The following is a 13,405-nucleotide window of genomic DNA, read 5'->3' on the forward strand; positions in this document are numbered from 1 at the left end:
TGTCATACATTATTATAGCATACATCTTCAAACTTGACAGCTAGAGAATCAAATAGAGTGCCAGCCTAGACCGGAATCATACATTTACAATATAACAGGGACGTGAATGTTCTACAGCTCTTACCCTGCATTCACACAACTACTTTACTATTTACTGGAAACACAATGCCACATAATGAAGGCGTTCATTCAAAAGATAAGTACTTTTCTCAAATGCGGGCATTTATTGCTCATATAGCTCATTAGTAAACAACATTCAGATTGCTTCCGCCTGGTCAGTTGTCCACAACATATGGCAAACAGTAGGGGGAAGTTGAGTTAGTTGGTACTTTCATGAAAACAATATATTTTTTTATAAATACAACCACATGATAATCACGAGTGTGTTTCATGAGTTTTTTATCAAACGAAAAATATTTCGCAATCGGACGATGTATTAAGTAGGGAAATGAAAGTCCCAAATCGAAAGATTTTCACCCATGGATCACTGAAGTGGTATAGTCCACAACACCCGGGTTTCCGCGCGAAAAGACGGCCCGCGCGCCCGAATTGCTTATAGCATCCATTGCGAGAAACAGCACGCGACAGGCAGTCAGTGTGGAGCCGAGTTGAGGTGGTCAACGGCCGGTTTAAACATTGTTTTAACGGATTTTAAAGCGATTTTATCTCTTTTATCTCACACGTTTAGCTAGCTATTTCACCATGCCATCCAGGACTTCCCTGTCTCTGCCAGAGGATGTCAGGAAAAGGTACGTTAACGTTTGTAACCTGAACGCCAATAATGTCCTATTGCTGTAGCAGTTAGCATGCAGGTTGTTTTCTTGGTACTAAAGCAACAACATCAACAACTATGAAACCTGTGTGATTAGCCGCTCTGTTTGTCGTGAGCGAGCTATCCATTTTACCCTTTGCTTCTTCTAGCAGCTGCAGCTAGCGTTAGCTTGTTGTCACTTGACAGCCAGGGTTGATGCAGCGTACAGTTAGCCTGCTGTTAACGTTAGCATCCTAGCCTGTCAATGGATGGAGCACCGTGCGGGATTTGGCGCCACTCAGGAAGTTTTGCTACCTATGCTTCTGCTAGCTCGCTGTCACACATTGTTTTTTTTGTTGCTGCAATCTCGTAATTAAATGTGCCCCAGGATGAACTCAACGTTGCCTTGTTTTGATATGGTCGTTGTTCACAGGCTGCAGGTGCTGAATGAGGACGGAATTTCAGACGAGGTAAGTTCTGAGTCAACTATAAGGGAAACTTTGAGATTTCCAAACTATGTTGTGTCACATATCGTCACACTGTTAAAATAATCGCCTAAATCATTTTTTGCCTAAATCATCTCCTCATAACACCGACCACCTATGGTAAAATCGCCTACATCCTCAGTTGATCAGGTCATGAGATTTTACCCCTTTAAGATCATCACTTCTTTGACAATTTACCACATTCCTATGAATATGGCAAATAAGAACCCATCAAAGAAGAGCTAGAGGGAGATTGTTTAGTTTATCAATGTTTTATTGTTGACACTAATATTGGTAACACATCTCTGTCATCTGCACATACTACCCACACTAATTACAAAAAATAGGTAACGGTTCCCTTAAGTGTCACTCTAGCTAGACACTAATTGTTCTTGTTACTAACTGTTCAGTTTGGGGCTCCAAAGCCCATAGAACATGATTGTTGTCATATTGTGTCACAGAAGCACCATCCATAATTTCACCACTTAGAATCTGCAGTGTTGTCTAGTTCAATTATAATGTATGATTTAACGGCATAGAGGGACTGTACAGATGATTCCATTAAGAAACAAGTCCTGGGGCTGCTCCATGAATCTCCTGTATTTTATAAAGAATATTTAGATTTAAATGTATAGGTTTTTTTCCCCGTTAACAGATGGCTCCCAATAAAGCTGTGATTTAACATTTTAATGTGCCAGAAATTTAAATCAAAATATGCATTGTCAAAGATTTAGAAGGTAAACTAGTAAATGGTAACTTTTTAAAATCATTTTCCAGCTGTAAGTATAGCCACTCTGATTCTGTTACGTAATGCATTTTTGGACAAAACTCAAAATTTTTGCATTATGAATTATGTTTTAAAGTTGACCTTTTGACTAAAATGCTATTCTAGGATCATGTGAAGGAGAAGCTCAAGTTGGTGCAGGACTTCCTGCATGTCGACGCTCAGGACCAGCTGACGAGCCTCGAAGAAAAGATGAAAAGTTCAGAGATCACAATGGTTGGTGACTTTTAAAGATATCTGAATCATTACGAATCCTGGAAATTCACTGCTTGTGACGTGTTATGTATGCCATGTGCTCTCCTCAGGAGGTCTACATCTCTAAAGTAAAGGCCTTGCTGGGAAAAGAGCTTCATCTTGAAAATGGCTCACACGTTGATGGCGCAGAGCAGAATGGAAATACGAATGGCTTCACAAATGGTGCCCACAAAGAGGAGAATGGTGAAGATGTGTCCATGGACATACAGGAGGAAGAGGAAGCTGTAAAGTCTCCCACTGCCTCCAAAGGGAAGGGTGGACGCAAGAGCAAGGCAAATTCTGACACTAAAAGTAAGTCAGAATTCTTGGTAAAATTTGTCATGCAACAGCTGCATATCAAAATGAGAGTGACCAACATAATTGAATGATTTAAAGCAATGCAGGAAAAACCTATAAATGTTTTCCTTTTTTGAAGAGTCTCCAGCCAGTTCCAGGGTTACAAGAAATGCTGGAAAACAGCCCACCATCATGTCAATGTTCTCTAAAGTGTGCGTATATGATTTTTAAAATTTTATTGTGCCTCATACTTTGTTTACATTTTGTCACCAATTTTTAAAAAAAGTTTTCCATGTAAAAGTACTTCAAATGTGTTTTTAAAAGTAAGTCTTCCCTTCAGTCAAAAGCGCAAATCTGAAGACTTGAATGTAGAAACTACTAATGGACAAAAGGAAGAGAAGAAAGAGGAAGAAGATGTTGAGCAGGTGAAGCATTTTTATGTACCAATGATGCTTAAACGTTAAGAGTCACCGTACAAAATATCTGGTAAATAACACTGCCCTTACTCAAATCTGTTGTAGACTCGGGAGGAGAAGCGTCTTAAAGTGGAATCAGATGAAAAGTAAGTCTTTTGCTCCCAATATTAATGAAGGTCATGAAGCAACCAGAAGTGAACATGCTTATACTTTTCTTTTATGCAGTGATGCTGCAGAAAAATCAAAGAGTGAGACTACTAAGCCAGTTTCTGCTGCAAAGGTAATTAATTGTTTAGCTCAGTGTTAACAGCTGTAAATAATTTTATAAGCATCGATGCTGACGCAACCTGTGCAATCTGTTTTTGTTAGACACCACCCCCCAAATGTACAGACTGCAGACAATACCTGGATGACTCTGATCTCAAGTTCTTTCAAGGGGATCCTGATAATGCGGTGAGAATTTATCAATAAAGAAGTGGGTTTGTTGTCTGTCCTTTGCAAAACCTCAATATACTTTCAGTGGACTTCATTTTTTTGGTTTAGTCTGTCATGAAAGTAATGTTTTGTTTTTTTAAATGTCATTACCTAATTGAGTAGAAGAATGTTAAACGGAAGTGATTCTGCTCTTCAGCTCGATGAACCGGAAATGTTAACAGATGAGCGTCTCTCCCTGTTCGACTCAAATGAAGATGGATTTGAGAGCTATGAGGATCTGCCACAACACAAGATTACACACTTCAGGTGAGTGATTCTCCAGCAGTCTTTAGTGTTTTAGGCTACAGTTGATATGTAAAAACACACATGGTCCTACTTCTATTGAAGTGTTTAAGCACTTGAGTCAGAATTACCTCTTATGTTCTACAGCGTCTATGACAAGCGTGGCCACCTTTGTCCATTTGACTCTGGACTGATTGAGAAGAACGTGGAGCTGTACTTCAGCTGTGTTGTCAAACCCATCTATGATGACAACCCTTGCATGGATGGTATGACATTCCACATTTCAAGAATGTAAACTTAATCCACTTCTTGTGGGGTTTTTTTTTTTTTTTTTCAAATGTTACAACCAATTGTTTTTATTCCTTGTTCAGGTGGTGTTCCCGCCAAGAAGCTTGGGCCCATCAATGCTTGGTGGATCACTGGTTTTGATGGTGGCGAAAAGGCTTTAATTGGTTTCACTACAGGTAGCAAAGTTTACTGTTAATGTTAGTTTTTACCCACTTTATTCTGTATGACACCCTAATGTATCTTTTTCTTTATTATCCAGCTTTTGCTGATTACATCCTGATGCAACCCAGCGAGGAGTACGCACCTATCTTTGCAGTGATGCAGGAGAAGATTTATATGAGCAAGATTGTGGTGGAATTCCTCCAGAAGAATCCTGATGTTACTTATGAGGACCTTCTTAACAAGATTGAGGTGAGAATTTGTGTAGTTAATCACAAGTTTTCAAGTTTTACATCGTCCCTGGATGCAGGTCTCTTGCAAGTGGATGACTTTAAACTCTCGTCACTGCAACGAGAACGAGGCGGCAATCTCAATTAAGTATACATCCATCCGTCTATTTCCTTCTTCGGCTGTGCATCATTCAAAATGTTGCATACTTTTTGTCTACTGCTGACGAGTTAAGCTCATTGAGTGGTTTTATTTTAGTTTTTTCCCTTGGTCCTCCATTTATTTTACTCTAAAGGCACTTTAGTTGAGCACTGCAGCTCTTGTGTTTAAGCACTGTACCACAATGCCATGACACCAACCAGCTTCCCTTTCTCCTGCCCTCAGACAACTGTGCCTCCTGCTGGATTAAACTTCAACTGCTTCACTGAGGACACACTGCTACGCCATGCCCAGTTTGTGGTGGAGCAGGTGGAGAGCTACGATGAGGCCGGCGACTCTGATGAGCAGCCCATCATTGTTACTCCGTGCATGAGAGACCTGATCAAGCTGGCAGGAGTCACTCTCGGGAAGAGGTACGGCTGAAAGAATGTCCTTAATGTTTTTTGGACTTATTCATACACGTAAGCTTTCCATAGCTGCTTTAGGTCAAAGTGAAAACAAACGAGCACTTTACATGCCACATACTTACCTTGAATACAACTCCCCATTCTCAGCATCACCCAGTGTTTCTTGCAGGAGCTTATTTTCAACACAAATTCTTCAGGATTTTGAAGTTTATTTTTTTGCTTATATTCCTGTGTCTCTGCTCATAGCTCCTTGTTCTTCCTAATGTCTAACCCCTTTGACATTTCCTAACGCAGCATGCTGCTGTACTGGTAGGTCGGCCTTCTGAATGCATCCTCAGCTTGTATGGTGGTGTGTTAGTGTGAAGCATTTAGAGGCTATACGGACAAAAAAAAGTATTATACCAGAGTTCACGCTAGAATTGTATTTGTTGACTTCACTTTACTACAGAACACTTTTCTTTGGACCAGTGAGTATAAGTTATTTTGACTCAAAACTGATTGTTCTACAAATTAATTATGAAAGTGTCTGGGTAAGCTTCTGTCTTGTTACAGTAGTTATTTTTTTATTTTTTAAACCTACAAATACAAACTTAATTTCACAGTTTATAAATTGTTTTGTTCAAATATGCAAAATTGCTTCTCAGTCATGCAAACTCTCTTCTGGTACTTGTGACATGTATACATGGTTTGAAAAAAACCAAAACATTATGTCGAGCTGACTGAAATCACCCCCGAAAGGTAACTCTTGGACAAGAGAAGTCGTTTTTTCAGTTTAAAGCTTCCCCTGAAGAAAAGAGCTTCTGCATGATCAATATTAAAGTGTCTCCTTAGGGGATTTCGTAATCTGTGCTACAATTGGCCTTGGACTGACAGTTTTTTCAAGATTGCTTTTTGTAGGCCAGGGTTCGCAAATAGTGGTAAGTGAGTCAAATGACACTACTCGAAGATGGAGGTTAGAGATTATCTTTGTGAAATTGACTGGGAAAATCATTTTAAGATATTTCTTGAACCAAATATTTTTAACTTGTGGGGGAAGAAACATGAAAATTACCACATGATCTCAATGCACACAGTTTAAACCATTAGTTATAACTAAGTGTTTTCTGTGCAGGTTAGGTGTTTTACAACTTTATTGCCCAGTCGCATCTAACGGGAACTCTGCCTTATACATCTTTACTGTGTCTGTTTGATTTTGTTTGCTTGTTTCTTATGTTGCATGGCCTGATGCTGTGGTGTGTTGACAGCCAGGGGCTTCATAATGCCATCGCTCCACATATCATCAGGTGTGTGTGCCAAGCCAAGTAGACCTCTTCCTCTGAACACAAACTTTTCTTTTCTATTGACAGGAGAGCTGCCAGAAGACAGGCCATTCGTCACCCAACAAAGATCGAGAAGGACAGTAAGGGACCGACTAAAGCGACCACCACCACGCTGGTGTGCCAGATCTTTGATGCCTTCTTCTCTGATCAGATTGAGCAGAATGATAAAGAGAGCAGTGGTCTCAAAAGACAGCGCTGTGGTGTCTGTGAGGTGAGTGCTACTAAAAGTGAAGCCCCATTATTACACACTGGTGATTTAGTGTTTTAATACACACTTTATTTGTGTCCTTTGGAAAACTTAACAATTAATCTATGTTTTTGTTTGTCTTCAGGTTTGCCAATCTCCTGATTGTGGCAAGTGTACAGCTTGCAAGGACATGATCAAATTTGGGGGAAGTGGCAAAAGCAAGCAGGCTTGTAAGCAGAGAAGGTAGGCACGTCTTCTGAGCAGTTAAGTCTATAGATGTCTTTTAATCTGCTGCCTTCTAAATGGGGGATTTTAATTGTTTATCTACAAACGCACTTTGAAATGTATATGATACATGAATGTCTACAGCGGTGCTTAATCTCTCTTTTGCAAACGTGCATCTGGATGTTTAGATGCCCAAACCTCGCAGTAAAGGAGGCTGAAGATGATGAGATCGTTGAAGAGGATGATGCTCCAGTGGAGAAAGCCAAAAAGGTTTCTCAAGCTAAGAGGAAGAAGCAGTCCCAGTGCAAACTGACATGGATTGGAGAGCCGATCCAGACTGAGGGGAAGAAGCAGTACTACAGGAAGGTCTGTGTGAATGATGAAGAACTGGAGGTGGGCGACTGCGTCTCAGTTTCATCAGAGGATCCATCTTTGCCTCTGTATCTGGCAAGGTATGACATTTTCTGGCTCTGATAACATTTTGTCACTGTGCTTTGTATAAATCTAATGATGTGTTCATTATCAGGATCACAGCGCTGTGGGAGGACAACAATGGCAAAATGTTCCATGCCCACTGGTTCCTTCGTGGGACTTACACAGTGCTGGGAGAGTCTTCTGATCCACTGGAGCTTGTCCTCGTGGATGAGTGCGAAGACATGCAACTCAATTATGTGCAAGGCAAAGTTAACGTCATGTATAAGGCCCCATCTGACAACTGGTTTATGGAGGTAAGTTAACTTGACAGCAGGTTCATTTGTATTTTGTTCTACATTTTTTTCTTGTTCTCATGTTTAGGTTTGTATTCTAGGGTGGCATGGATATGGAAATCAAGATGATTGAGGATGATGGGAAAAGCTTCTTCTATCAGTTCTGGTACGACACAGAGTATGCTCGCTTTGAGACTCCTCCCAAGACCACTCCATCAGAAGACTGCAAGTATAAGTAAGTGCCATCCATACACGGATTTGTACTGCAAATTTTATCTTTTCTATGAGTCTTGGGGGTTTTTTTTTTTTAAAAACATTTTTTAAGCCCCATTTTTGGGGTGGCTGTGGCTCAGTTGGTAGTGTTCCCCACTGATCCGAAGGTCGCTGGTTCGATCCCTGACCACTGCAGCCTACATGTCGAAGTATCCTTGGGCAAGATACTGAACCCCAAATGGCTCCCGATGCTGCTTTCATCGGTGTATGAATAAACTCCCAATGATGGCACCAGTGTGCCCTGGTAGCCTCGGCCACCAGTACGAATGTGTGTGTGAATGAGCGTAGTCTGTAGTGTAAAGTGCTATATAAGTGCAGTCCATTTACCATTTACAATTTACTTTCAGGTTCTGTTGCAGCTGTGTGAGGACTAAAGAGAAAGAGGAACAGCAAACACCTCATGCATTTGAACCCGTAGAGGAGCGAGACCATGACTCCAAGGCTCTGTTTGCTTTGGCTTGCTTTCGGGGAGAGCAGTTCAAAGTGGGAGACAGTGTCTATTTGCATCCTGATGCTTTTAATTTCAGGTGAGTGAATTAAAATGTTTAATTTACTCTAACTTTTCTAATAAAGAACATGTATAAAAGACTCATTGCCTCTGTTCCTGACTCAGTGTGAAGCCAGCTAGTCCAGTGAAGCGTTCCCATAGGAAAGAGGATGTGGATGAGGACCTCTATCCAGAATATTACAGGAAGTCCTCAGACTACATCAAGGGGTCAAACCTGGATGCTCCAGAGCCCTTCCGCATTGGCCGCATCAAGGAAATCTTCTGTCACAGACGTAGCAATGGGAAAGCCGATACTACAGAGGTCAAACTGCGTCTCTATAAGTTCTACAGGTGAAAAAACTGTTACATTTAATTGGACTGTCATTCAGGATTTAGTTTGTGACAAATGAGTGTTCAGAATTAACTGGCTTCTTGTTTGATCTCCCAGACCAGAGAACACCCACAAAGGTGTCAAAGCCAGTTACCACACAGACATCAATCAGCTTTACTGGAGCGATGAAGAAGTGACCGTCAGCATGACTGAGGTGCTCGGCCGCTGTCAAGTAGAATATGCAGAAGACCTGAATGAATCAGTCCAGGACTACTCCAGTGGTGGACCTGACCGCTTCTATTTCCTGGAGGTACAGTTGTTAACTTTATTTAAAGGGCAGATAAGTATATCTTAATTACCAAATTCTGATACTTGTTTTCATGTTAAGACAATTTGTATGAGACATTGAACATTTACACAGTACTTTGCAGTCATTTCAAAGATCAAATGTAGAGCTAAATTGGTAAGACTTAAGGAAGCATAATACAATACCTGAAAATATCTTCAGTGCAGTTTGCATGTTTGTTCTGATGCATATTCCTCTCACAGGCCTACAGTGCAAAATCAAAAAGCTTTGAAGACCCTCCAAATCATGCTCGCTCTGCTGTTCATAAAGGCAAAGGAAAGGGCAAAGGGAAAGGTGAAAATGCCAAATAAAAATCTTTTTATTATCTTAACTTGGTTTAAGGCTCTGTGAAATCCTAATCCAATGATCCTATTCTCTACAAGGTAAAGGCAAAGGGAAGGCTGCAGCTGCACAGGAACCACCGGACTGTCAGAATGAACCACAGACACTTAAAGTCCCCAAATATCGCACTCTGGATGTGTTCTCTGGCTGCGGTGGACTTTCTGAAGGCTTCCACCAGGCTGGTAAATACTGGCTCTGACATTTATGGATCTAAGTCTCTGAACCTGGATTTTTTTATTTTTCAATGCTGAAAAAAATGACCGCTGCCTTCCTTTTAGGTATGACTGAGACTCTGTGGGCCATAGAGATGTGGGAGCCAGCAGCACAGGCCTTCAGGCTCAACAACCCCGGCACCACCGTGTTCACTGAGGACTGCAACATTTTGCTGAAGCTGGTCATGTCTGGAGAGAAGACAAATTCTCTGGGACAGAAGCTGCCTCAGAAGGGTGACGTGGAGATGCTGTGTGGAGGACCCCCCTGCCAAGGCTTCAGCGGGATGAACCGCTTCAACTCTCGCACTTATTCTAAATTCAAGAACTCACTCGTGGTTTCTTATCTTAGGTCAGTGTCTGTAAGAGTCCTCTTGAGCCGTGGAGATTTATGCTCACATGGTAGTTCCTGCAGCCTGCATGTAAACTTAAAATGAGTTTTCCTCTCTTGCAGTTACTGCGATTACTACAGACCCAAGTTCTTCCTGCTTGAGAATGTGAGGAACTTTGTCTCATTCAAAAGCTCCATGGTTCTGAAGCTGACTCTACGCTGTCTTGTGCGCATGGGCTACCAGTGTACTTTTGGTGTCCTTCAGGTGGGTTTGACGCTCTTCAAATGTGTTTACTTGAGTTATCATAACAATGTTTGCATGTATGACTAACCTGCTCAATGCTGCTCTCATCAGGCTGGGCAGTACGGTGTTGCCCAGACCCGCCGCAGGGCAATCATCCTGGCTGCTGCTCCTGGAGAGAAGCTGCCTCGTTATCCAGAGCCTCTGCATGTGTTTGCTCCCAGAGCTTGCTCTCTCAATGTGGTGGTGGACGACAAGAAATACGTCAGCAATGTCACCAGAGGTAATGGAGGAATCTATAGAACCATCACTGTCAGAGACACAATGTCTGACCTGCCAGAGATTCGTAACGGTGCAGCTGCATTGGAGATTTCCTACAATGGGGAGCCTCAGTCTTGGTTCCAGAGGCAGATCAGAGGCACACAGTATCAGCCAATCCTCAGAGATCATATTTGCAAGGTAAGCTGTCTCACTATTATAATAACATGAATAAAAACTGAATTGTTTTTTGGTTTGCTACTGACTGTAGCCCAGAATGGACAAGAAAACGTGCTCACCACTAGATGTCACTAAATCCTACACACTGCTCCTTAAATGTAGGAGTGTAATGTATTCAGTTCCTCTTTAATTGATGGTAAAAGTTATAACATAGGTTCTTTGTATCCTCAGGACATGAGCGCTCTGGTTGAAGGTCGGATGCGTCACATCCCGTTGGCTCCAGGCTCTGACTGGAGGGATCTGCCCAACCTCGAGGTTCGGCTGAAAGATAGCACCATGACCAAGAAACTGCGTTACTCACACGCCGATAAAAAGAATGGCCGCAGCAGCACTGGTGCACTCAGAGGTGTTTGCACTTGTGCAGGAGGTATGTAGGTTTAGTTTTACACTTTAATAATGCCAAAGCTTTCATTCCGTCGAGGCATCTCTGATGGTATTTGTGTTTTAGGGAAGCCATGCGACACTGCAGACAGGCAGTTTAACACCCTGATCCCCTGGTGTCTGCCCCACACTGGGAACCGCCACAATCACTGGGCAGGACTCTATGGCAGATTGGAGTGGGACGGCTTCTTCAGCACAACCGTCACCAACCCTGAACCCATGGGCAAGCAGGTACATTAACGGTTTAAGTAAAGCAGGTTTCACCAAAATATTTCAAAACTTGCACAAATGTGCTTGAAAGCCTGTTCTTTGTGCCAAACGGTGAAAGTCTCCATTGGTTATGAATATCTCTAGGTTGAAAGTTTTGAACTAACCCAAATGTCAGGTGGTGCTTGAAATGAATAATGTTGAACCAAATCAATTGACTTGGTTTGGTAAGAAAATATAAGCAGTCAAGTTGTTTCCTTTCAAGGCCTGTAATGGATTTCTTACCTTTTGAATCTTAATCTGAGCATTTTGATTTCAGGGCCGTGTTCTGCACCCTGAGCAGCACCGAGTGGTCAGTGTGAGGGAGTGTGCACGCTCTCAGGGATTCCCAGACACCTACCGCTTCTTTGGAAACATCCTGGACAAACACAGACAGGTAATTCTTAACTTAATTTGAAAGGGGTCAGTGGGACAGATGAACTCACTTTTTATTTTGAATTGGTGTAGACAAAAGGCAGAATCACTGAATATAGGACTAGTATTTATCAAGAAGTTAGAAACACAATTTGTCAAGTGGCCCAAAAAAACTGATAATGCTGTATTAAATATTTTGTATTAATACTGCAAATACAAGCTGGAACATGGCTCTCTTCCTTTGAAATTTGTTTACAAATGTTAGATATAATTTGGACCTACTACATAATTGTAAATTATTTTTGCAGGTTGGAAATGCAGTGCCCCCTCCACTCTCCAGGGCCATTGGCATGGAGCTTAAGAAGTGTGTGTTGGCAAGAATAAAGGAAGAACAAACATCAGGTGACTAATCTGACTTGAGTTGTACTTTATCTGATTGACACTGAACACCTGAATATACAGAAATCCTCATACATTTTTGTTCACCTCCACAGAGACTTGCAAACAAGAGAAGATGGAGGCCTCTGATTAGTCCCTGGTTCTCTTCTCAGCAACAATCGGTTCCACAAATCCTGGCGCTGACGTGTCGGGCAATTATTTCTTTTAAATAAGCAGGCTTTCGAGTGTGTCACTAGTGGCCACCATGGAATTCTGTGCAGTGTCATTCCATGTTTTATTCTAACTGTGCTTTTAATCATGTTGTTGAAATGTACACCACACGTGGGATGAATTGTATGTAGTTTTTATATGTGTAATATTTCAAATAAAGCTCTTAAGAAAGTGATTATTTTCTCATTGTATGTATTAACCACACTAAGTAGTTGAAGTGATGTCAATAAGCGGGTAGTATTACAAGTTAAGTTAAAAGAATTAATTTCTGCCATGTTTACTCCTAGAATCTCATCAGGATTGCTTAAATCCAGTTGTGAGAAATGTCTTTATTGCAACCGGAGTACAGCGGCTTGTCAATGAGTGGATCTGATCACCAGTACTCCAAAGCATTTTTCAAACGGATGTATCAGTTTTTATTCCAGTTTGAGTTACCATATAGAAAGATGCTGGTACTGCTAGAACATTCTGATTAGTTTATTCATAACCACTCACCCAAAGTTGTTTGAGGTTTGGTACATGAACAGATTTTATCAGATAACATGGCCCTTAAATGCAGTTAAGGAAGCATGACTGACTCATCTGGCTGCTTTCATAATCACTATTCAAAGTATTCTTCCTGCATTTTGCTATGAGGCAGTATACTTCTGATCTCTTCTCAGTTCCCTTTTTGGAGCTTAACAGGATAACTATCTACTGATGGCCAAATAAAGCCATGACTCGAGCTAAATGAAAAGACTGAGGTTAAGACTTCTAGTGGCTTGCAAAATGTATGACATGGTTCAAAACAGACCATAGCCTTAACACCTTTTTAACTGGTTTATTTACACTTGTGTGCAATAAAACAAGCCTGCATGTTATAAGTAAATGTTTAGGAGTGCTGCAAAACATGTAGATTGTGATCATAGTAATTTTACTGTCCAAAAAACCCATCAATTTTTTCATGATATCTTAGGCAATCTGTGGGTTTGTGTTCTAACTTCATTCATTATCCTTATCTGCACTCGGGTCACTGATCACAGCTGACATTGAGCGAGAGGCGGGGTACACCCTGGACAGGTCGACAGGGCTGACGGATACAAACAATCACGCTCTCATTCACTACTACGGGCAATTTTAGAGTCACCAATTAAACCTAAGTGCATGTTTTTGGGCTGTGGGAGGAAGCCAGAGTACCCACACTGACATGGGGAGAACATGCAAACTCCACACAGAAGAGCTGCAGGCAGGAGGCAAACTGGCAACTCTTGCTGTGAGGAGAGAGTGCTAACCACTACACCACTGTGTATCTTGGTTCTAACTTGATGGTTGATAGTTCAAATGAATGGTAAATGTATAGTGTCAATACAATTTCAGGAAGTAAAGGTTCAGTC

General features: G+C 41.4%; 1 protein-coding gene across 1 annotated transcript; it reads left to right on the top strand.

Annotated features, from left to right (window-relative positions):
- Positions 1 to 569: 569 nt before the first annotated feature.
- Positions 570 to 12,207, top strand: dnmt1 (DNA (cytosine-5-)-methyltransferase 1). The gene is made up of 32 exons (XM_059348469.1): positions 570 to 749; positions 1,185 to 1,221; positions 2,129 to 2,236; positions 2,326 to 2,566; positions 2,691 to 2,763; positions 2,892 to 2,976; positions 3,073 to 3,113; positions 3,193 to 3,247; positions 3,337 to 3,420; positions 3,599 to 3,708; positions 3,832 to 3,950; positions 4,056 to 4,148; positions 4,232 to 4,383; positions 4,744 to 4,931; positions 6,272 to 6,455; positions 6,577 to 6,674; positions 6,845 to 7,108; positions 7,183 to 7,384; positions 7,465 to 7,598; positions 7,984 to 8,163; positions 8,250 to 8,474; positions 8,572 to 8,764; positions 9,004 to 9,094; positions 9,184 to 9,324; positions 9,421 to 9,703; positions 9,806 to 9,947; positions 10,038 to 10,382; positions 10,593 to 10,788; positions 10,870 to 11,033; positions 11,329 to 11,445; positions 11,732 to 11,825; positions 11,918 to 12,207. Exons 1-32 carry the CDS (start codon positions 703 to 705, stop codon positions 11,953 to 11,955), a joined length of 4,524 nt encoding a protein of 1,507 aa, XP_059204452.1. The 5' UTR covers positions 570 to 702; the 3' UTR covers positions 11,956 to 12,207.
- The last annotated feature ends 1,198 nt before the right edge of the window (positions 12,208 to 13,405 follow it).

The sequence above is a fragment of the Centropristis striata genome, chromosome 13, assembly GCF_030273125.1.
Source record: "Centropristis striata isolate RG_2023a ecotype Rhode Island chromosome 13, C.striata_1.0, whole genome shotgun sequence".
In the NCBI taxonomy this organism is placed as follows: Eukaryota; Metazoa; Chordata; class Actinopteri; order Perciformes; family Serranidae; genus Centropristis; species Centropristis striata.

Bases quoted from the DNA above. Each gene is read 5' to 3' on its own strand.
- dnmt1 (XM_059348469.1), top strand. From the start codon at position 703: ATGCCATCCAGGACTTCCCTGTCTCTGCCAGAGGATGTCAGGAAAAG. The intron at 2,977-3,072 runs GTGAAGCATTTT...AATCTGTTGTAG, and splicing joins AGGAAGAAGATGTTGAGCAG to ACTCGGGAGGAGAAGCGTCT. The intron at 9,948-10,037 runs GTGGGTTTGACG...TGCTCTCATCAG, and splicing joins GTACTTTTGGTGTCCTTCAG to GCTGGGCAGTACGGTGTTGC.